Genomic DNA, 23,391 nt, shown 5'->3' with positions numbered 1-23,391 from the left:
AAAAATTTTTTTTTTTTTTTTTTTTTTTTTTTTTGGGGGGGGGGATGGCTATTTCGTTAGCAAGAAAAGGAAATTAAAAGGAAGGCATCATCATTGGCTTAAAGCTAGTTTCTCCATTATTTTCCCTTATACCTCCCACTACGAATATACACACGGTTTTGTAAATTTTAAATTTCCTTAATTTGTTCTTACCTTTTTGGTTTTAACTCAGCCCAGATTTCTGCTACTGCATTCTCTTTTTCCTTTTCAGTTTCTTCTCCTTTTTCTTTTATTTTTAAACTTTATGTGGGGTCTTATCCCCTTTTTCTATTGTTCGTTGTTTTTCTCTCTGCCTTATTCTCTCATTCTATACCAAGTACTTGTTCGGGTTTCATTATAAATTGCTAAAATTATACTGCGATAGAAACGAGTGGTGGCCAAGTGGGTAGTTGTGGGTCATACAAATGTGTTGTTAAAATTTTGACTTTGACCTTTAAATTGTAAGGAACTTATCATGAAACCCAAACAAGCATTGAGCCTTTTCAACACGTTTCACTTGAATTTTTTGCTTTTTCCTTCAGTTGTCATATGCTTGGCATATGTTCACTTTTTCTCTTAGTTTAGTTTAAGTTAATTTTATTTGACTCGTTTGACTAGAGTATTGCAAGAAGATATTGAATTTCTTATTTTTCACACTTTAGCTTCAGGATATTTTTAAGAACGAAATATAGTTCAACAAGATTATAGAAAAAAATTGTATAGTAAAAGTTTTAATTATTTGTAAAATCTTGATGTGGTTGCTTAGTTTTGAGGTAGCACGACTAGACTTGTCTCTTGTTGAGCTCGGCAGTAGAGTCCAAAGCCTAGACAACTTTGCCCATGTAATTCGACATGCTTAAAAAGTCGTAAATAAGTAACGAAATGACAGATTGGTAAATTGATTGTTAAATCACTGTAAGGCAATTCCAAAGTAAGAAAACTAACCAGGAACAATTGTAAGAAAATGTAGAATTAATATTATTATATAATTGTCTTATTTCAACCCCCCCCCCCCCCCCCCCCCCCCCCCCCCCCCCCTCCTCTTTTTTTCTCCCTTCTTCCCTTTAAATTTTTTAGAAGTTCATTGTATTTAATCAATAAAATTCCCTCTTTTTTTTTTGGTTTTTTTTTTTTTTTTTCCCCCCCCCCCCCCCCCCCCCCCTTCTCTCTCTCTCTCTCTTTCTTTTTAGCTAAATCTTTCCCTCCCTGAGGCCAAGTCCTGGCTCTGCCCATGATAGGTGGAGTCTTGGTAGCGATAATTAGGTTCCATAAATTGTTGTTTCATGCTTTGGAGTTTTGTAATTTGAGGAAGCCCAACTCTAGGTGAATTTTTTATAGCATTCGTCATTATTTTTCATCGTGTTTGCCTTTGTTGTTTATTTCATTGCAGATGATTACGAAGAATTTTGAAGATTATCCTGAGCACCGACTCAAGTTTTTTTCATTACTTCGTGCCATCGCTACACATTGTTTTCCTGCTCTGATCCAGTTGTCCAGTGAGGTCTGTGTAATAATATATGCAATACATTTGTGCTTTTCCTTGAGTTATTTTAATTTATTTGAAAATATGTTTTTAATTTCTCATGCCTGCATATTATTTATTCTGGTTTTCTATTGGTTTTGCATCAGCAATTAAAGCTTGTTACGGACTCCATCATTTGGGCTTTCCGGCACACTGAACGGAACATTGCTGAAACTGGACTCAACCTTTTGTTGGAGATGCTGAAAAACTTTCAGGTATGTTGTGGTTATTTTTCTTTTTCTCATCTAAAATTCCGAGTTGGTCCTTACTTTTCTTTGGTTTCTTGTTAGGCTTCTGAGTTCTGCAATCAGTTCTACAAAACTTATTTTTTGACAATAGAGCAAGAAATTTTTGCTGTTCTGACAGACACCTTCCACAAGCCCGGTTTTAAATTGCATGTACTGGTGCTTCAGCATTTGTTCTGCCTGGTAACATTTATACTTATTCATTTTACCGTTTTTTTCTTTTTAATATTTTTATGCGTTTTTTCTTTTCTTAACAAGCCTGTCCCAATTGTGATGAAACAGGTAGAATCTGGTATTTTGACAGAGCCTTTATGGGACGTCGCTGCAGTTCCTTACCCTTATCCAAACAATGCCATGTTCGTTCGTGAGTACACTATCAAACTTTTGAGTACGTCTTTCCCCAACATGACGGCAACTGAGGTATGAAAATAAAATGTGTGGAAATAATTTTTTATAGAAATATAATGTGGTGCATTGCATTTACTAATTCCTAATTTGTGTTTTCTTTTTAGGTGACTCAATTTGTAAAAGAACTTTTTGAGTCGAGGGCTGACCTTTCCACATTCAAGAACCACATCCGAGACTTTCTCGTTCAATCAAAAGAATTTTCAGCTCAGGTTGATTGTCTCAGCTTCTACTATCTTTCACGTCCCCTTCTGTCAAGATGCTTCTGTTTTCTTGAGTGCTTTTTACTTTTCTCTTGGAAAAAATTCAAGTAACTAGAAGTCTGCTTCATGTTCAGATGTGACTTTATTTGTCATACTTATAAGCTCTTTTTTTCAAAAAAATGAAAAAGGAAAGAAACGGCCTTGGTAATGGTCTTCTACTTATGCAATAACCATGTAGTGTAAGATGGAGTCTTTAAGTATTATTTATTGTAATGTCCAATACAATCTAAAAATGCATACCAATCATGCATTTGTGTCATATTGAATGCCAAACATGTACTTGAGGTGTTGAGTTTTAGTCCTTGTGGTAGAATGTGTCATTGTCTTGATTTCTATCAATCCATTGCGCAGGACAACAAAGATCTTTATGCTGAGGAAGCTGCTGCTCAGAGAGAGAGGGAGCGACAGAGGATGCTTTCGATCCCAGGACTCATCGCACCCAACGAGATTCAAGATGAGATGGTGGATTCATAAGTGCTGGCAAATCTTGCGCCTGAAACTAATTTTTTGAATTTTTAACTTTGAGAACTAGGTCTGGGCACCTGTGAATCCATTATCATACATTTCGACTTTCCATCTGTTTATTTGCTCTCTATTTTATCGTGCGCGCGGCAAGTTTACTTGGTTTGATTGTGTGGTTATTGGTGGAGGTGTCCAGGCACACGGGTTTTGGTTCTGAAGAAACCACATGCTGGTTGGTTGTGTAAGAGTAGTTAGATTCTAGTGTAGGGTTTCAGTTGTTATCCTTGACTCTGCTGTGACATTGTAATTTGGGTTCAATCCATTGTATACAAAGCTGGTGGATTATGCAGGCATACTTTTTATGTCAAGGCATTGGTAATATATTTCATGTATTCTAGAATTAAGGTATTAGTTCTTTTGGAGGTTACATTAAATTGTGGTTTGTAGCACCTTTGATTGTTCAATATTTAGTTTTTACCGTTGTGATTTGGATGCATTTTGTTCTTTCTGGACTCGTTAATTTTAGTATGGCTAATTGTTTGGATATGGCCAATATTGGTAGTGCGCTTTGGGAGTGGTTTGAGCCTTAAGATTTTGTGATATGGAATTGAAAATGAGATGTATCGACTCAAGCCTGGTGCCCGACCGTTCTCTTACTTACTGTCTCCTTTGAGAGGGTCAAATCTCATTTTACCCCTCGTGGGTTTTTGTCGAGTTTTCCAGAATTTGAACATTTGAACACTTGACCTTTCTCTTGAGATTTAAGTTGAATCATGATACAAATATTTCATAGTTATTTTCTGTCCTCGATTAGTGATTCCTAATATACACGGTGTCTGATTTACTATAAAAGGAGGATGTATCTTTATTCATTTTAATTAGAATTACTTTACTCGTATACCAAATCTGATATGGTATCAGGGATAAAGGTTAAAGAAGCCATACCTTTGCCATGGTTGATCTAGCCACTGTCCTTGATGTTGCAAAATTCCTCATAGATGCCTTTCCACCTTGCACTCATTTGATCAGCCAGAACAATTCCTTGTTGATGCCCCTTTTTGGTTTGGCGTCGATTGGTATCAGGATTCGACTTAAGTTATTTTTAAGGGAAATGTCAAAGGTTTGAATTCTTGGCAATATGATAGAAAGTCGTAAGGGGTAAGATGAGTTTAGGCTCTCTCAAAGCGGACAGTACATAAGAAAACGATCGAAGCCTAGGTTGTTATAAAAATTTAACTTAAATCTCTTTAAACGGGAAATGTCAAGTATTTGAATTCTGGAAACTCAATAGACAATCGTGAAAGGTAAGTGAATTAGATGAATATTCAAAGTGCACAATAAGTATAATATAACGGTTTAGGCATGAGGCATGGGTCATTACATAAGAGATCGGGAGTTTTTTAATTGTCTGAAAACACTCTCGTTAACAAAAGAAAAAGGGGTAAATGACACAAAACGTCAATATTGTTTATTTTTATTGAGCGAATTATCGTTATCATTTATTTTCATTTAGCAAAATGAGAGCCATCATTCTTTGTGCAAATCATCTTTGTTGTCTCATTTTGTTAATTTGCTTCGACAAATGGTCATTTGTAGTTAATTTGTGTGATTTGTCTTAAGAGTAATTTGGTGATTTAAGAAATGTCAAGGATTTGAATTTTGGGATCTCAGTAGACAGCCATGAAGGGTAAGTGAATTAGATGTATATCCAAAGTGCGCAGTACGTATAATATAACGGTTTAGGCACGAGGCATGGGTCGTTACATCAAAGATCGGGAGTTTTTTACTTGTTTGAAAATACTCTCGTTAATAAAAGAAGAATGGGTAAATGACACAAAACGTCCATATTGTTTATTTTTATTGAGCAAATTATTGTTATCATTTATTTACATTTAGCAAAATGAGATCCATCATTCTTTGTGCAACTCATCTTTATTGTCTCATTTTGTTAATTTGCTTCGACAAATGGTCATTTGTAATTAACTTGTGTGATTTGCCTTAAGTGTAATTTGGTGAATATAATAATTGGCCTTCGTTTCTTGAATATTTGAGGTTTGATAAGTTAAAGCAAATTTTGAGATTTGCAATTCAACATAAATTTCAAGTTTTGGGTGACCTTACAAATTTATTTAGACAAGTTAGCTGGTTAAAGTAGAGTGTGTTGGGCAAGTATCGAGTTTATTGTGCAAATTTGAGTTTGCTTTGCAAAGTTGAGTTCTTGCCACATTTTGAATTTGCTCAATTGTTTAAATTCAAATGTGCATAATTTTCCACACACAACTTTGAATTGCACTATTTTTTATTTTATTTTATTTTTGAGTGGAACTTTAATTTCAATTATGATTCCAATGGTATATTTTTTCATGGCTTCGTGTAACAAATGTTGTGGAATAATTTGCTCGGATGCTATCAACTTAGGTTCATCATTTTACAGCGTGGAGCATTTGAAGAAATTAATGCACAAATTTAGTTACACAGATCTTTCCAGGGCAAATGATATATCATTGTAAAGATAATTGAATTTAAATTTCAATGCAACAAAAAAAAAAGAGTGCAATTCGACAATCGAGTAAACTCGAGATTTGTGCTAAAAACTTGATATGTAACATGTTAACTTGCCAAGACAATTCAAGATGGTATTAAGAACTTGGAATTTGTGTTGAGTTGTAAATCTCGAATTTTTTTTTTTAGCATGTCAAATCTCGAATTTCCAAAAAATGATGGTCAATTACTATCTTAACCAAATTACTCTTGGTTAAATCACTCAAGCGGACTACATGTGATCATTTGATGGAAGATGGAATGAGACAACATGGGTGATTTGTGCAAAGAATGATTGATTTGAGGAGTCAAATGTCAAAAGTGAAACGTTAGAGATGCTTTGTGTAATAAAGACAAGATAAAGGCAAAAAGGTAGGTTATCTTGCGCCAATTATACACAAAAAGTGAGTTGTGCATTCATTTTGCACTCTATTCATTATATGAATTTTTATTTTATTTTATTTTGAACTATGTTCGTGAAAAATGGACTAACAAACTCTAAAGATTTTGAACTATGTTCTTGACGGAGTTGGATTTTTAACCAATCAGCTCCTTTTTTATGAACATTAAAAAGGACCTTTGCTCTCTTTCGATAGAAATGCTAGCAGTTCAATTAGAAAATTGAAGGTTGTGAGATTGCTTGGTACCCTTTGCAAGTGTGCTACAAGGTTCCAAGTGAAAAGAACCAACCAAAATGATCTAGTGGATATAAAAATAACAGTTGGATCGAATAATACAATTGCATATAAAATCACAAATGAGAATATCGAGCAAGATCGAATAGATGTAAAATGAAGCTTATTAGTCATAAATAAGTTGTTAAATATAAATATCATATAGATCAAAGTCTCATGAAATTTTTGCTCTTCAAGGATCTCGTTGGTGTTAAAGAAATGCAGTGTGGGGTATATATGACTCGTTTAAATCATGAACAAGCACAATGAAAAATTAAAGAAAGTACTTTTCCTCATTTTCTTTGCTTTTGTTGGAATGCTTGATTGTGTGTGTTGGGAATGATTAGTCCAAGAAGAAAACGAATTGACCTTTATAGTTTTGTTGCCAATTAATTAGCAAACAACTTTGATCTTTCCAATAATTAGAACAGAATCTACAAGAGAATAATCACTTTTCCAGAATGAATCAATCTTCACAAGTGGGTCGCACTTTTAACGAACAATCTTAACGGGTTTCTACTGGTCCACTCATTTTAACGCAACTTTATGCAGATTTCGAAAGGTAAATAGGCATAACTGTCAATCAATCATTGGAAGAACCCAACCCCCACTCTTTGCAACCACTCATTTCCCTCGATTAAAATCATGTCACTCCAAAAACTCACCACCACATTACATAATTTGTTCTTATACTGAGCTATGGTGATACATAGATTCATCTGTTTACGGCTCTCTAGATTCTTTCCAATTTTTTTCTCAATATAACATGTAATTTTTCCGTCTTTTTTTTTTTTTTTTAGATATACATCAAATTATTTACCACAAAAAGTCATGTCTTCATGCCATACCTCCACATCCAAAATGTTTATTAGTCCCAAATCTTCTTCAATTCTTCGCAAAAACCCATTTTTCTTAGGTAGGAATCTCCGTGGTTCTGTGAAATTCCGGTGCGTTTTGGAGCAAATAGTCCCGAAATTCGCGGTTTCGTCGTCTTTGAGCTCCGTTCTTACCTCCGGCAACGTGATTGCCGCGGCGGCGTCTGCCGGGTCGGGTACTGTCCATGGAGCGGTGACGTCAGCAATTACCCAAGTGGCGGTCACAGCGGTGGCGATTGCTTCAGGGGCCTGCCTCTCCACGAAGGTCGACTTTTTGTGGCCTAAAGTCGACGAGCAACCCGGTATGCTATTGTTTTTAAAATATTTTTTTGGTTATTGGGTCATGAATATATATGAAATATAAATTTTGAATACTATTTTTTTTTTTTTTTAAAAGCAAATTTATGTTTTTCTGCTATAATAGTTTAGTAGAACTATTACATTGGCAATTTAATATCTATCCTCTGTTGCTGTCTGGAGTGTTCATTTTTTTTTTTTTTGTTGAATAGATGATTTTGTGCCATTGGTTTCTTGACAGTTAAATGTTATGTATGATAAAGGAAAATATTTGCTTCCTTGCACGAAAATGGGAAATCTATTTTTGAAAGTTCAGCTTAAAACTGGTGGTGCATGCTAATTTGCTATCAACTTGTGAAGTGGAATAGTAGTAGGAAAATCGTGATTGATGTGACTAGCATGCAATAGTAATTATTCATCTAGAACAGAAATAAACATACTGATCATACAGTGCACAATTTTTTTTTTGATTTCGATAAGTAAAAATCAAACTATGCACTTGTTTGTTCATTTGGTCAGCTGGAGTCGTAAGCCTGATGGCTTCTGCTGTTCAGTGAAAAAGTTGCTGATTTTAGACCACCTCTATTTATGTTCTGAACTTGAAAATGTACCGATAGACCAATTTTTCATAGCATTTTGTTGTTCACATCTATACATCGAGTATATTTGCTGCAGGATCTCTCATTCTGGATGGTGTAGACGTTACAATGAAAAATTAAAGAAAGTACTTTTCCTCATTTTCTTTGCTTTTGTTGGAATGCTTGATTGTGTGTGTTGGGAATGATTAGTCCAAGAAGAAAACGAATTGACCTTTATAGTTTTGTTGCCAATTAATTAGCAAACAACTTTGATCTTTCCAATAATTAGAACAGAATCTACAAGAGAATAATCACTTTTCCAGAATGAATCAATCTTCACAAGTGGGTCGCACTTTTAACGAACAATCTTAACGGGTTTCTACTGGTCCACTCATTTTAACGCAACTTTATGACAATGAAAAATTAAAGAAAGTACTTTTCCTCATTTTCTTTGCTTTTGTTGGAATGCTTGATTGTGTGTGTTGGGAATGATTAGCCCAAGAAGAAAAGGAATTGACCTTTATAGTTTTGTTGCCAATTAATTAGCAAACATCTTTGATCTTTCCAATGATAAGAACAGAATCTACAAGAGAATAATCACTTTTCCAGAATGAATCAATCCTTCACAAGTGGGTCGCACTTTTAACGAACAATCTTAACGAGTTTCTACTGGTCCACTCATTTTAACCCAACTTTTATACAGATTTCGAAAGGTAAATAGGCATAACTGTCAATCAATCATTGGAAGAACCCAACCCCCACTCTTTGCAACCACTCATTTCCCTCGATTAAAATCATGTCACTCCAAAAACTCACCACCACATTACATAATTTGTTCTTATACTGAGCTATGGTGATACATAGATTCATCTGTTTACGGCTCTCTAGATTCTTTCCAATTTTTTTCTCAATATAACATGTAATTTTTCCGTCTTTTTTTTTTTTTTTTAGATATACATCAAATTATTTACCACAAAAAGTCATGTCTTCATGCCATACCTCCACATCCAAAATGTTTATTAGTCCCAAATCTTCTTCAATTCTTCGCAAAAACCCATTTTTCTTAGGTAGGAATCTCCGTGGTTCTGTGAAATTCCGGTGCGTTTTGGAGCAAATAGTCCCGAAATTCGCGGTTTCGTCGTCTTTGAGCTCTGTTCTTACCTCCGGCAACGTGATTGCCGCGGCGGCATCTGCCGGGTCGGGTACTGTCCATGGAGCGGTGACGTCAGCAATTACCCAAGTTGCGGTCACAGCGGTGGCGATTGCTTCAGGGGCCTGCCTCTCCACGAAGGTCGACTTTTTGTGGCCTAAAGTCGACGAGCAACCCGGTATGCTATTGTTTTTAAAATATTTTTTTGGTTATTGGGTCATGAATATATATGAAATATAAATTTTGAATACTATTTTTTTTTTTTTTTAAGCAAATTTATGTTTTTCTGCTATAATAGTTTAGTAGAACTATTACATTGGCAATTTCATATCTATCCTCTGTTGCTGTCTGGAGTGTTCATTTTGTTCTTTTTGTTGAATAGATGATTTTGTGCCATTGATTTCTTGATAGTTTAATGTTATATATGAAAAAGGAAAATATTTGCTTCCTTGCGGGAAAATGGAAAATCTATTTTTGAAAGTTCAGCTTAAAACTGGTGGTGCATGCTAATTTGCTATCAACTTGTGAAGTGGAATAGTAGTAGGAAAATCGTGATTGATGTGACTAGCATGCAATAGTAATTATTCATCTAGAACCGAAATAAACATACTAATCATACAGTGCACAATTTTTTTTTTAATTTCGATAAGTAAAAATCAAACTAAGCACTTGTTTGTTCATTAGGCCGGCTGGAGTAGTAAGCCTGATGGCTTCTGCTGTTCAGTGAAAAAGTTGCTGATTTTAGACCACCTCTATTTATGTTCTGAACTTGAAAATATACCGATGGACCAATTTTTCGTAGCATTTTGTTGTTCACATCTATACATCGAGTATATTTGCTGCAGGATCTCTCATTCTGGATGGTGTAGACGTCACAGGGTATCCCATATTTAATCATGAAAAGGTTTACCATCTCTACTTGTACTTGATGTTGTCAGTCAATGTGATTTGCTGCTGTAACGCGACTAGGATACTGAATCTGTGAAGGCAGGTGCAAAAGGCAATTGCATTTGCAAGGAAAGCTCACCATGGTCAGATGAGGAAGACAGGAGACCCCTACATATCACATTGTATTCACACAGGAAAAATTGTAGCCGTGTTAGTTCCATCAAATGGTGAAAAGGTACACAACCCTTGTCCCATGAGGACATCATATATCTTAAAGATGCAATTATCTTTTCAGTATTTGCAATTAGAATTTCTAGCCAAGCTTAAAAGTTAATTTTAGTAAGTACTTGTGTTAAAAATGTTTGAGCATTTTTAGAAGTTACCCCTTGTGGAAATTTCTAGTGAAGGTAAGTCTCACTTACTTCCCTTAAAAAGTATTTTGTTGTATTTTAAGCTTAGCAAAGATGCTCCATGTGCAAATAACTAAAGTGTTTGATGTCTGTATCATGTTTTCCCACTGAAAAATTCAAAGAAGCAATTTACCTTATTAAATGCAAGAGCAAATTCAACATAATTAGACATTAGCATTTGTTTTTTTGTGTGTGTGTGACTCACCCTTTATTTCCATCTATTTGCCGTGAGTATTTCTTTTTATTCCCATCTATTCATTGTGCGCATTTATGAATGCTTTTACGTAGGCTATCAATACTGTTGTCGCCGGAATCCTCCATGATGTGGTCGATGATACGTGTGAAAGTTTGCATAGCATAGAGAGAGAGTTTGATGCTGATGTTGCAAAGTTGGTAGCTGGAGTTTCCAGACTAAGTTATATCAATCAGGTACATCGTGCAATACAAAACAATTGTTCTCTGAGGTCATACTCTTAAACAGGGAGCTTGAATGGTTCATTTGTCCTGTGGTGGATCTCATGTGAGAAAATAACAACTTTCTGAACTAGACCTGGGGGTTGTCTTGCCAAAATCTTGTGGGAAATTAACTAGATTTTGACTTTTTTGTACGTGCGTCTTAATATTGTTCTCGTGAATTTGTGCACTGCATTTCCCTTTCCTTTTTAATGAATCTTTAGCATTTATTATATTGACTGGGTACCCTTTTTATAGTTATTACGGAGGCACCGTAGAAAGAATGTGAGTCAATCGACACTCAGCCATGATGAGGTAAGCATTCATGATAATATCACGTTCACCAATCAGATTCTGGTCCATACTTTTAGACGATAAAACCTCTTTATCCATACAATATAGGACAAAACTTTAGTTATTAAGAATTGTTTAGAACATCAAAATGAGAGCAGAGATAAAGTATAGTCAAGCTAGGTTACCATTTTGTTGTTCATCAGCAATAATGGAACATGGGAAAGATAAACTTCTAATGACAGGCAGAACAAGTGCTGCAATTAGCAGCAGCTCAAGAAAATCAGAGCATGAAGTCATAGGGATGACAAGGGTATTAATGAGAAGTAAATGTTTTTAATTATATTTCAAGAAAGAAGTAGGTTTCTTATGATATAATTTATATTTTTATTTTTATCTGAAGCAGTAGAGAAACCATTTTCTACTTGTGTGATTTAGTTAAAGGTTAAAACTACTTTAGGATCAATTTAATAGACATTCCACTAGAATTTTACTTTTGAATTCAAAATGGGTGTAAAAGTCGTTCTGAACCGTGGAACCAGATGTTAAATGTTAAGTAGCTAACCATTTTTTCAGAGTTTTTCACAGGTGTCCTGTAATACCAACTAAAGGTTTAACCCCCCTCCCCCTCCCCAGGATTTCACACGGTTTGGGAGTTGGCTACATCTTTGCTTTAGGAATTTAATCATCTTCCATAAAGGAGCGGAATGAAATCAAAGTTTCATGTCGTGTTTAAAATTAGAGACATTCAAAATATTGAAACTGACACGATCCGTCCCGAATCACCTTAGTGAAACATGACATCCAAAGATGGTATGATGTAAACTAGACATTGGAATCACCACCAATGCTAACTTTGACCTACTATGGCTCTAATGATTTTTTTTTAAATTTTTGACTGAGTTTTCCCTATAGTATGGACTAAGAGCATCTTGAAGAGACTAATTCTAAAAAACATATTCTAAAATTTACAAAATAAAATTTTTTGAGTACTCCAACAAACTCTTTATAATTAACACTTAATTTTACTACTACAAAATAATAATTATTGTTTTTTCTAATCTTTTATTTTTACTAGCTTCTCTTCAAATTATTATATTATTTTCATCCATTGAAAATTGAAATACTTAGAATGCATTTAATTATAAAAACTCTCTTTAAATTAAAATGTTAATTTAAAAAGTCTCTTGGAGCATAATTCTAAGGGTTGACTTTTTAAAATAGAGAGGATCTTATGTTTAACGAGCCTATTGAAGATGCTGTAAACCCACTTGAAAAGAAATAAATTTTCCCAAACATTCATAAGATATGGAATACCTGCCCCACTAAACATCAAGTAATCAAAACAAAGTGAAGGCATGTATAGGGAATATGCTAATAACTCTTTTCCTTTTCTTGACTTCGATGCATGCTTCTTTATTTATTTATTTATTTTAACTATAGCTAAGAATGACAATCAAGATATATTTCTTTGACTGACTTGATTCTTATTTAATTTTTTCTTCACCTGATTCCCATGAATATGCATGATTGTACATATCCAAATAACTCTCTTCCTTAAGCAACAAATTAGCCCATAATAAGTAATTGTTGTGAAGTCTATCCCTAATTTTCTCACATTTCTCACAATCAAATAACCCATAAATAATCAAAATGGTTTAAGTCTCATGATTTTTGATTGATAGAGAACAATGTGTTATTGTGTATAATAGGCATTTAGAATGTTTCTAGTTCTCAATAACGTCTTATAATTCTATCTTTCTTTTAGGCAAATAATGTACGAGTGATGCTGCTGGGCATGGTTGATGATCCACGTGTTGTTCTTATAAAGCTTGCAGACCGTCTTCATAATATGAGAACAATGTATTTACTCTGACCTTCCTTCAATGTCATTTTTAGATATATTTCACCTGAGATGTTATGCCTAGTTACAATAACAATTAATTTTATCTAATTCGTAAGGTTATTATTACTTTCACTTTTTCCTTATTTTTAGTTCTCTAGTTTCAAATTTGTCTTCTTGTTATGGAAACTTAGTTTTAGCCTTTCAATAGTCTGGAAAATTCTGCAGTAGGTTGGTGGTCCTGTTTCATGCGTTTTGGTTATTCACCCTATTACAGATATGCACTTCCTTATGCCAAAGCTCAAGCTGTTGCAGAGGAGACATTAGCTATTTGGTGTTCGCTTGCCTCTAGATTGGGTTTGTGGGCTCTAAAAGCTGAACTTGAAGATCTGTGCTTTGCTGTTCTTCAGGTGCGCCAAATTCTTTGTTATTGAGAGTCGAATGATTCGGTGAAAGGAGTTGCAACGCCCAGGTGCTTTGTAGAACTGACACTCGCTAGTAATAGCTGTTCATACATCCTACTTGCAGCCCAAAATTTTTCGCCAACTTCGGGCTGACCTGGCTTCTATGTGGAGCTCCACGAACAAAGCAAGCAACCTGAGAAGAATATCTGCAAAGCCCAGTGCCATCAAACAATATCCTGAATTTGAAGAAACTCCAGAAGGGGAGGAGGAAAACTTGAGCATGGAGGTAAAAGTATAATAACCTATTTGCTTGTGTGTTTCTGCTCAAACAGATTAGCAATAATTTCGAAGTAACTAAGTGCTATGGTATGCCATCTTTTGTTTTTTTATTCTCAAGAGGATTCTTTTCCTCTTTCTGTATCTCCCCAGCTATATGAAAATTCTCTTAAACGTTCAAAGGTGATATTTTTCAGTATTTTGATTTTCTAATCTGACCTCTATATATTTTATGAACACCGACATCTTATTGGCATAATTTCCATTAGCATGGTACGGATTGATTTGTTCTCATGTTTTCTCTCTGTAGGTTCTATTGCAAGCTGTACTTCCTTTCGATCTCTTATTAGATAGGAAAAAACGTATAATTTTTTTTAAGAATCTTGAGATGTGCTTGGATACACCAAAAAAGCCAAAGGTTGTGAGGGATGCCGGCATTGCTCTAGCATCTCTTGTTGTTTGTGAGGAAGCACTTGAGCGGGAATTATTTATAACAACATCGTACGTTCTGTCTAACTAAAAGCATTCTGATTAGTCTAGTTTCATAGCTTCACACGAGTTTATAACTTTCCACCATATATTTGCAGTTATATTCCAGGAATGGAAGTTACTTTATCCGGACGCCTAAAAAGCTTGTACAGCGTCTATAGCAAGGTACAGATGAAATTCTATGTTCATGTCTAAGCAATGATTAAAGGTGTATAATGTTCCTCGAAATCAAGTGTGTTTAACTATCATAACTCTGACGGTCTACTATTGTCAAGATTTTTAAGGTTTTATTCACTGTACCATCCTCATTGGAAAAACGTTTCTGTCTGTTAAGCCAACATAATTGAGTACTTCAGGCTGCGTTTCATATGTAATAAAAATTTATAGTAGATTGGAAGAATATGACACAAAGTTAGCATATTTACATAACAAACCCAACACCTAATATTGGAAGGTTTTAGGTCAAGATTGCATTTTAATAATTCTCTTCTGTGATAATATATATTATCAGTGATCCTCTTCTGTTAATAAAAAAAAAATGCTATTTTCTAGTGAGATTTATGTTTTTTGGATTTTGATAGCTAGGTTTAACCCGGAAGTTATATTTTATTATTCACAACTCTCATTTTGATTTCACCGCTCCATAGATGAAAAGAAAAGATATTGGTATCAACAAAGTATATGATGCCCGTGCGCTGAGGGTTATTGTTGGAGATAAGAACGGGACTTTGCATGGACAGGCAGTTCAGTGTTGTTACAATCTCCTTAATATTATACACCGGTACGTGAATCAGAAATTTTATGATCCATCTGGCTTTACCTTCCATCTAGTTGAATTGATAATGGGATCAACAGTGATACCAACTTGGTAATGAATGATTTTACTCTTTGCAGACTTTGGACCCCTATTGATGGTGAATTTGACGATTACATTGTTAACCCCAAACCAAGTGGCTACCAGGTCAAAATATTATCATTATTCTTGCACTCTTGCATTGTGTTTTTACGCAAGTTTTTCGAGCAAAATATTATTCTGATTTGTCTCCCAATTCTAATTCCTTTCCATGATCTCAGTCACTGCATACTGCAGTACAAGGTCCTGACAACTCTCCTATAGAAATTCAAATACGAACACAGGTATATAATGCCTCAAAATTAGTATAAGCAGTGAAAGTTTTACGTTTCTGGATCTTAAATTGTAAATTAATTTGAAAACAATCTTGAATTTTTAGAGGATGCATGAATATGCCGAACACGGACTTGCTGCACACTGGCTTTACAAGGAAACCGAGAATCTATTGCCCTCCAAGAACAGTGTGGTTGATTCTGAAATAATGGTTTCCCCAGATTTCCCAAACCAAATAGAAGACCAAGATTCTGTTGAGAATGATCCGTTCATAAAATATAGAGCACTGAAATCTGGACATCCAGTTCTCAGAGTGGAAGCAGGTCACTTGCTTGCTGCAGTTATTGTCAGGTAACAAATCAAAAATTTATCTGCCGTGATCATAATTTTAACCTTCGCTGAGTTTTACGTTTAAGTTTGATTTTCTAGAGTTGACAACGAGGGAAGGGAATTGCTTGTCGCTGTAAGCTTCGGACTAGCAGCTTCTGAGGCAGTAGCTGACAGAAGATCTTCTTACCAAATAAAAAGATGGGAAGTTTATGCGAGTATATATAAGAAGGTATTAGCAGTTCTCTATTTTCTCTTTTAATAGAGAGAAGGTTTCAGAACTAACCAGGAGAAAGCTTGATTAAATGAAAAGTTTATCCATTATCGTTTTTGCAAAGCTTAAAAAGAAATATTGTGCAATTCTTTCTGAACTTTGTTGATTGAAGATAACAAATGTTAAGTAATGAAAAGAATGAGTCTGAATACGCTGCAGCCTGCAAGTAATAAAACCCTCATAAATGAATCCTAATTGAAAATAAAAGAACAAACAGTATACATTTTCTGTTAGTGTACTGTGATTGAAGTGGTGGAAAAGTCAAAACATGATATTCCTGACAAAAACATGATTTTCCAGACAATGTCCCTGTTTAATGGATATGACAGAGGCCTTCTAAGCCTTTGGTGTAGGTTTAGTGGACGCAATTTATGCCTTAGTATTTTTATTTCAGAAGTTTCTTTTGTTTGTTTCTTTAGGGGTTACAAATGATATGATGGACCAACTCCCCTTTTTTATCCAGCATATAAAATAGGTTTCTTATTTTGTATTTTTTTTAAGTGAAAAAAATAAATAAGAAAAGAAACAATTTTGCTCATCACTACATTCCATTCGGCTGATAGAATTTGAATTATCTGAAATTTTTTGGAGAAATCCTTTAGAATGGTAGATATGAATGATTTTGTTTGTTCTTTATTATTTGTCTATCTGCCAAAATGGGTTTTAGGTTTCCGATGAGTGGTGGTGTGAACCAGGACATGGGGATTGGTGTACCTGCTTGGAAAAGTATACCCTTTGTCGAGATGGTATATACCACAAGGTATGTTTGCCACCCTTCTCATTTTTCACATGCTTTCTTTTCCTGTGTTCGTGTTGTACTCTTTTTCTTCTTCTCTTGGCATTGTCATATTATGCTGGCTGCTTCAAGAAATGCACTCAGATTATTATTGCTCCACAGCAAGATCAATTTCAGCGACTATTGCCAACATTTATCCAAATCATCGAGTTGACAGAACAGGAAGAAACTGAATACTGGTGTGTTGTCTCGGCTGTTTTTGAGGGCAAAACTATTACTTCTGATGTATCTAACTCAATTTATGAGGAGAGGTCTAGTTTCAACTCTAATTCAACTCTGGTGGACACTGGCATCAACCATAAGGTATACTCAGGGTTAACTCACGCTATTGAAGTTCATTCCTTGAGTACTTAATGATGATAAATCATTCTACGCATCCTCACTAAGTAAAGTTGTTAGGAGTTGAATTAGCTGGAAATTATATTGGCTGGATTTCTTTTGAGCATTAACAAGATGTCTTACTTGAAGGATTGAAGCTTCAACTTTGCTGTCATCTGCAATAACAGGCGATCATGGCTGTCTGTAAAAATTATACTTACTCCATCCCACAACGACGGGCTTACTTTCATTTTCGCACATTAAGAAAATATAATTAATATAGTTTGAACAATAAAATTTTACTTGCATATTTCCTAATATACTCCTATATTGAATAATGATTTAAATAGGAGTAGTTCATTTTTGTAGATAACAAAGCACGTTGCATAGGGACATATTAGAAAATTAAAAAATCAATTACACTGTTAACTGAGTAAGTGGTCTATAATTTGGAACAAACAAAAATAAAAAGAAGCCTATCTTTATGGGACGGAGAGAGTATTAGGATTTTAAATATTATTACCATCAAGGACACCAAATATTTTATTTTGCTCAATATGATTGTGCATTTAAATAATCACTTATCAATGTGAGAGCTAGATTTGCTCTTGGAACATTGATTTTGTTGATACATTGGTAATAACTCCCAAGGCAAAATGTATTGGATGAGAAATTTAATTAAAAGTTGAGAAGAATCAATCAATGAAGAGATCAAAAACTTATTTTTAACTTCAACCAATCGAAAAGGTATTTCTCAAACCCATACTCACTGATAAGAAATTCTTTGAGTTCTGAGTTTTAATTTTCCGGTGGATGATAGGTGCAGCTGCTGAGGACAATGCTTCAATGGGAAGAGCAACTGCGCTCCGAAGCTGGGCATCGACAACTTAACCTTGGTGCAAAGAAGTATGTGAATGGAGACTCTGTTTCTCTTGACGAAGTGGCGATCTTATGTTGGCCCCATGGGGAGATAATGCGATTGAGAACTGGTAGCACGGCTGCTGATGCTGCTAGAAGGATAGGACTTGATGGAAAACTGGTTTCAGTAAATGGGCAGCTGGTATTGCCCAACACAGAGCTCAGGGATGGTGACGTAGTCGAGGTAAGAATGTAAAGAATCTCATATGAATATATGGGTAGAGAGAAAAAAAAAGTTCAAAAAGTATAGACAACAAAATGTGGTGGATCGAGATCAATTTCAGATGGCTTTTGAATTTAGCCATCTATTGGCAATGTTTCATTAGTCAAGAGTCAGGTAGAATGATGCTTGGCCAGCATTCATTTATTTGTAATCGGCCGAGTTAGGCTGTTGCTGTAAATAATTTAATCATTTGATATTATGTGAATTCTTGTTGAAAGTTCTGTTGCACAGGATATTGTGTGCAACAAATTATTGAGTATGAGAAAGCTTGAAATGGAGAATTATCAATCTTACTTCAAACTATAAAACCTGTGGATTTTTTACACGTTCCTTTGGGCACAAATAATTCGTATCTTCACAGACACGTCCTACTGTACTTTTAGCCTCCTTTCGAGCGGGAGACTAATAAAGTGTGAGATTGTTGTCATACAAGCTGGAATTTACCTAACAAGTAATTTGGCAGTCTGATAACTAACAACATTCGAAGGAACTTTTGTTGCTTGCTTTCTGTATTAGTTTACTGCGCTCAATATTTGTTTCATNTGTTGCTGTAAATAATTTAATCATTTGATATTATGTGAATTCTTGTTGAAAGTTCTGTTGCACAGGATATTGTGTGCAACAAAATATTGAGTATGAGAAAGCTTGAAATGGAGAATTATCAATCTTACTTCAAACTATAAAACCTGTGGATTTTTTACACGTTCCTTTGGGCACAAATAATTCGTATCTTCACAGACACGTCCTATTGTACTTTTAGCCTCCTTTCGAGCGGGAGACTAATAAAGTGTGAGATTGTTGTCATACAAGCTGGAATTTACCTAACAAGTAATTTAGCAGTCTGATAACTAACAACATTCGAAGGAACTTTTGTTGCTTGCTTTCTGTATTAGTTTACTGCGCTCAATATTTGTTTCATTTTAGTAAATAAAAAGCAACTTCGAGAATGATAGAACCTTTTCGTACTAAATTCTAGTTGAACTGTTGAAATTGGTAAGATCGTTTTGATCGATGCCCAGAGTACTATATTTTCATACTAAATAGCAAATTTCAGATAAAGCCGGTCGTTTTCAGAGCAGATGTAAATACTGAAGATTCGATAATTCCTTTAAAACTTGTGATCGTTCTAGCATGTGTAGATAGATGGTCATTTGTAAGCAAGCAACGGTCATCAGTTGTGAAATCGCGTGTGAAACAATTTAGAAGAAATGGTGAAAAAGCTGAAAGATAACTGTTTAATATCATTCAGAGGTAATGATAGAACTCAAGTTTGAAGAGCAAATATCAGCTAATGATAGAGCTCAAGTTTGAAGAGCAAATATCAGCTACTTATTACAATACTCAGGAGGGAAAAAAAAAAAAAAAAAATCAAGTTTTTTTCATCTTATAGCTGGAGCAAACCAAGAAAGTTCAAAACTCCGTACTATAAAGTTTGAAGGGCATTCTGATTCAGTTCTGGGCTTCATCCACCAATTGGTTCTCTGGAAGTGCTTGAAGAGCTGGCCGCAATGTTGCTGTTGCTGCCTGCTTTGTCAAACAATGAAAGATTAAGTGCGTGTTGGTACACAGACTCTAATAACACAGGAACAAGAAAAGAATCAAGGGATCACCTTGGGGTCGTTCTCATTTTTGCTCAACTGATTCGTTATCTGCAGTTTCTCTTTGAACATCTTCGTCAATTTTCTCAGACTTAATTCATGCAAATTCTGTTCAGTAGTGGTGGTGCCTTTAGCTCTCTTTACCTTCTCCTTGCTGAGAAGAATCATTTTTTTGCCACTGTCAAGATTCTCTTTGTTATCTGTAGCATCAGTCATTTTTTTATTCGTCGTTGGTGTCTTGCTTGGAGTCTTCACCTTCTCCTTCGTGAAAATAAAAAATTTACTGCCACTGCCAATGTTCTCTTTATTATCCAAAACATCAGGCACTTTTTTCGTCGTTTTAGGTGTCTTCTTGATCGGCGTCTTCGTTGGCGTAAGACTGGTAGATTGAACTTCCTCTGTGGGATCAGCAGTTGGGATTAGAGTCAACAAAGCCAAAGGAACATCAGTTGCACCCTCTATAGCTTCTTGATCACTCTCTTGCTTGCTTTGCTCAAATTCAAGAATTTCAATTGACTCAAGCCTCTCCCCTATCTGTTTAGGGAAAGTCGAATCATCAATTACATCTAAATTAGCTTCTATCTCATCACTTGATATTTCTCCAAGGGACTCTTCAGAAGCTATAGACACTTGATCAGCATCTTGCTCACTTTGTTCGTGTTGAAGAATTTCTGTCGAGTTGAGCTCCTCCCCATTATCAATCATCTGTTTGAGGAATGTCGAATCATCAGTGAGCTCGAAATCAGCTTCTGAATCATTGGGAGCGAGCCCCATTTTAACATCTTTCACCAAATCAATCCCACTGCCTTCACCCACAATATCAGCAGCAGGTGTTTCCATATACTTTTCGTCCTTCAGTTCCTTATCAGACTCCTTTTTGGAATCAACATCACAACATTTTTCATTGACTAAGCCGTCTGGGGAAACTTGGAAATCCATATCTTCCGCATTCTCAGTTTCTTTCTCTGTTGAATTTTGACTCTTGGTATCGCAAGAAATTTCATCATCTGCAAATCATCCAAATGTACAGAAGGCAACAAAAAATCAATTTCATAATGATAGAGATGAATTCAACAAAGCATAAAAGACACAGCCCATGCACAAAAGGATACCTTTATCTTCGAGGCCATCATCCACATTATCATCAGCCTCAGATTTCGATTTGACACCATAGTCAAGTGCATTCTCAGCCTTAGAAATACACGTATTATGAGACCCTACATTACAAATATGATAAAATTACTACATGTCACATAGAATTGTTAACTACTCTGATACTATTAAGCTTTGGAATCGTATATTTCTTATATAGTTGAATTTTCAAGTATCATAAAGTAAAATGAACAACATATTGTATGTAAGCATACCATCATTTTCTTGGATTTCATTGACCAAGTCTAATTGATTTTCCATGTTTTTGCTACCACCCTCCATCGAAAATTTTGGATCCTCGACTTCAGAAATCGTTTCCCTATCCGAATTATCCTGTGTCATTGTTTTCGTATCAATACCTGCAATCGTAGATAGTTATTGATGATTTAGAAAACAAATCTTGAGGTTATAAAAGGCAGTTGATTCTTGAACAAGTTGAGAAAAATACCATCTGATCCCTGTGTCAGATTCACATTCAAATTATCACCCATTTCCTTGGCAAACAATTCTTGCTTAAGAGTTTCTAATTTTTCTTCATTGTTGGACTTCTGTATCTCCACACTTTTCTCAGCCAACCTTACCGATCTGCGCGTGCTATACACCTTTTTCACTGTACTCTCTTCTTCCTTTAGCTTTCTCCGGCTAGTAGTCCCTAATGGAGCAGGGGTCGGTGGTAGGGTCTTTTTTTCTTTTCCAATTTCCTCCTCTTCGAATTGAGCCTCCACTTTTCTCCTCACCATTGACACCTGTGCCCTCCTTCTAGTGGTCGCTGCCAATGCCGGAGTTTCAATTGCAACCCCCTTTTCACCTTCTTCTCCGACAACTGTCTTTCTTGTTGAACGCCGTGTAGTTGTCCTTGACGGCAAAGTTTCAGACTCCTCTTTAACAGCATTTCTCCGACGTGTACTCCTCCCAACGGTGGAAAGCGCACATGGAGATGTTTCTTCTGACTTCACCGGTGACTCAATTGATGATTGAGCGGTTTCCGATTCCATTGGTTTCAAATAATCTTCAATCCCTTCAACCTATCATGCCAATTATTTACAGCTTTTTCAATCAAAATACTACGTATATCAATTTGAGATTTCAAAGATCACGCCCCCTTCGGGATTTCTATTGAAATAGAGTAATCACAAGATCTGGAGATCTTTAAGATTAATACAGTGCAACAACAAATGACAATCACGAATAATTTTGAGGTTTCTTTGCCATTCAAAAAAACAAACTCCCTTCGGGCTTTCTATTGTAATAGATTAATTAAAACAATCATATTTGAAAATACCAAGATCTGAAGAATCTTCAAGGTTAATACAGTGCTTCAACGTTACCAATTTTTTGGGGTCTACTACATGAATATTTCTTCCCCGTTCTATTCAATTCTATATCAACTGGGAGATATAAAGCAATTGATTCTTAACAATTAACACATGCAGGAATTAATACAGTACAATTAAAAAAAATGCAAACAAATATGACACGAGATCAAGAAATCAAAGATTCAGAAATCCCAGAATACTTACGATCTCAAGAGCTTTGAGAGCATCTGCCATGGCGACATTAGTCATGTTAGCCGGGATCTTGTTCTTCTTGCACAGTTCCTGGAGTTCTCTTCTTTTAAGGCTGTGGAAATCCATTGCTAAGCGATTCAAATTGAAAATTTCTTGCAAATTTGTGAAGATTTTCTCGTAGAGAGAGAGACTGTTTTGTTATGGGTTTTCCTCGGAATGAAGAATGGAGCGGCTATGAAGGATTGAGGGGTATATATACGCGTGTAGCTTGTCCAGGAAACGTCTGGAAATTTGACCGTTGGATGGCAGATTTGAAATTTGAATTTATTTACCGTTTTTTGTTTCTTTGAAAGAAGTTGACGGCGCAGATTGATGGTTTGGGAAATATGGACCGTTGTTTTATTGGGCCGGGTCGAGGCAGACTTAGGGTTTGATTTGGTATTGTGCTTGATTATTAGGCCAATGAAGTTGTTTGGATATGCAAAATTCATGATAATATTTAGTGGAAAAATTTATAAACAAGATATTAAGTATGACACATTTTAAAATTAAGAAACAAGGTTTAAAATTTCAAAAATTATATATTTTTAAAAATTTTATTTATAAACTAATTAATTAAACATATATTTTATTAATTAAATATATTAAGGTCACAATTCATCAATCACAAATTTATCAAGTTAATAGGTGACATATTATTAATTGATCACAAATCACAAATTTTACAAATCACAACTTATTTTATGGTCGCAAGATATCTAATTAATTAGTTTCAAATTAATTTACGATCATAACTTATTTCTCGATCACAAATAAAATTTTCTATAGGTTACATCAAAACTTTTATCGATCACATGTTATTTTTTAGTCACAAGATATCTTAATTATTGGTCACAAAACCGTCAAATCCACTGCCACAGATCCACTAGCAATCTAACAAAAATCACCGCTATTACTAGATCTACTAATAGTGCCGTCGCCGTTGCCACTACTCCAAAAATCCCAAAAACAACAAGCACCCAACACCACCGCACCGCTACCAAAAACATCACACAGGATTCTCCTAC

General features: G+C 35.1%; 3 protein-coding genes across 11 annotated transcripts in view; 2 read left to right on the top strand and 1 right to left on the bottom strand.

The window, feature by feature from the left end:
* Positions 1–3,411, top strand: part of LOC111367763 (protein EXPORTIN 1A) — a 22,719-nt gene extending 19,308 nt beyond the window's left edge. For all 3 annotated transcript variants that reach the window (XM_022988812.1, XM_022988814.1, XM_022988813.1), the window contains 6 exons: positions 1,409–1,519; positions 1,648–1,755; positions 1,831–1,968; positions 2,068–2,205; positions 2,298–2,402; positions 2,805–3,411. In XM_022988812.1, coding sequence (XP_022844580.1) covers positions 1,409–1,519; positions 1,648–1,755; positions 1,831–1,968; positions 2,068–2,205; positions 2,298–2,402; positions 2,805–2,927 — 723 coding nt within the window. In that variant the 3' untranslated portion in view covers positions 2,928–3,411. The remainder of the gene's footprint in view (positions 1–1,408; positions 1,520–1,647; positions 1,756–1,830; positions 1,969–2,067; positions 2,206–2,297; positions 2,403–2,804) is intronic.
* Positions 3,412–6,633: 3,222 nt separating this feature from the next.
* LOC111367762 lies at positions 6,634–18,341 on the top strand. Of its 6 annotated transcripts, none has more exons than XM_022988807.1 (18): positions 6,634–7,307; positions 9,876–9,934; positions 10,022–10,153; positions 10,617–10,757; positions 11,040–11,096; positions 12,841–12,935; positions 13,193–13,325; positions 13,444–13,605; positions 13,906–14,096; positions 14,183–14,249; positions 14,732–14,865; positions 14,979–15,045; positions 15,159–15,221; positions 15,317–15,561; positions 15,640–15,769; positions 16,479–16,571; positions 16,710–16,910; positions 17,746–18,341. In XM_022988807.1, the coding sequence occupies exons 1-18, from the start codon at positions 6,962–6,964 to the stop codon at positions 18,037–18,039; spliced, it is 2,610 nt and encodes an 869-aa protein (XP_022844575.1). In that variant the 5' UTR covers positions 6,634–6,961; the 3' UTR covers positions 18,040–18,341. The 6 variants fall into 6 exon arrangements, with proteins under 6 accessions (XP_022844575.1, XP_022844579.1, XP_022844577.1 ...); XM_022988811.1 differs by having other exon boundaries at positions 7,277–7,307; positions 10,018–10,153; XM_022988809.1 differs by lacking the exons at positions 6,634–7,307; positions 17,746–18,341 and adding exons at positions 8,607–9,208; positions 17,076–17,733.
* Positions 18,342–19,368: 1,027 nt separating this feature from the next.
* On the bottom strand, positions 19,369–22,556 carry LOC111367761. Of its 2 annotated transcripts, none has more exons than XM_022988804.1 (6): positions 22,337–22,556; positions 21,265–21,841; positions 21,032–21,175; positions 20,777–20,881; positions 19,677–20,671; positions 19,369–19,593 (listed from the first exon to the last, which is right to left on the bottom strand). In XM_022988804.1, the coding sequence occupies exons 1-6, from the start codon at positions 22,448–22,450 to the stop codon at positions 19,516–19,518; spliced, it is 2,013 nt and encodes a 670-aa protein (XP_022844572.1). In that variant the 5' UTR covers positions 22,451–22,556; the 3' UTR covers positions 19,369–19,515. The 2 variants fall into 2 exon arrangements, with proteins under 2 accessions (XP_022844572.1, XP_022844573.1); XM_022988805.1 differs by having other exon boundaries at positions 19,370–19,590.
* Positions 22,557–23,391: the final 835 nt, after the last annotated feature.

Source organism: Olea europaea, chromosome 18 (assembly GCF_002742605.1).
Source record: "Olea europaea var. sylvestris chromosome 18, O_europaea_v1, whole genome shotgun sequence".
Classification (NCBI taxonomy): domain Eukaryota; kingdom Viridiplantae; phylum Streptophyta; class Magnoliopsida; order Lamiales; family Oleaceae; genus Olea; species Olea europaea.
The sequence above is the reverse complement of the archived record's forward strand: the minus strand, read 5'-3'. Positions and strand labels throughout refer to the sequence as shown.

Coding starts and splice junctions, on each gene's coding strand:
- LOC111367762 (XM_022988807.1), top strand. CDS start 6,962: ATGTCTTCATGCCATACCTCCACATCCAAAATGTTTATTAGTCCCAAA. Junction 14,250..14,731: donor TGTACAGCGTCTATAGCAAG/GTACAGATGAAA, acceptor ACCGCTCCATAG/ATGAAAAGAAAAGATATTGG. Junction 16,911..17,745: donor ACACTGGCATCAACCATAAG/GTATACTCAGGG, acceptor GGTGGATGATAG/GTGCAGCTGCTGAGGACAAT.
- LOC111367761 (XM_022988804.1), bottom strand. CDS start 22,450: ATGGATTTCCACAGCCTTAAAAGAAGAGAACTCCAGGAACTGTGCAAG. Junction 21,842..22,336: donor CTCTCAAAGCTCTTGAGATC/GTAAGTATTCTG, acceptor TTGGCATGATAG/GTTGAAGGGATTGAAGATTA. Junction 20,672..20,776: donor TGATGGCCTCGAAGATAAAG/GTATCCTTTTGT, acceptor GATGATTTGCAG/ATGATGAAATTTCTTGCGAT.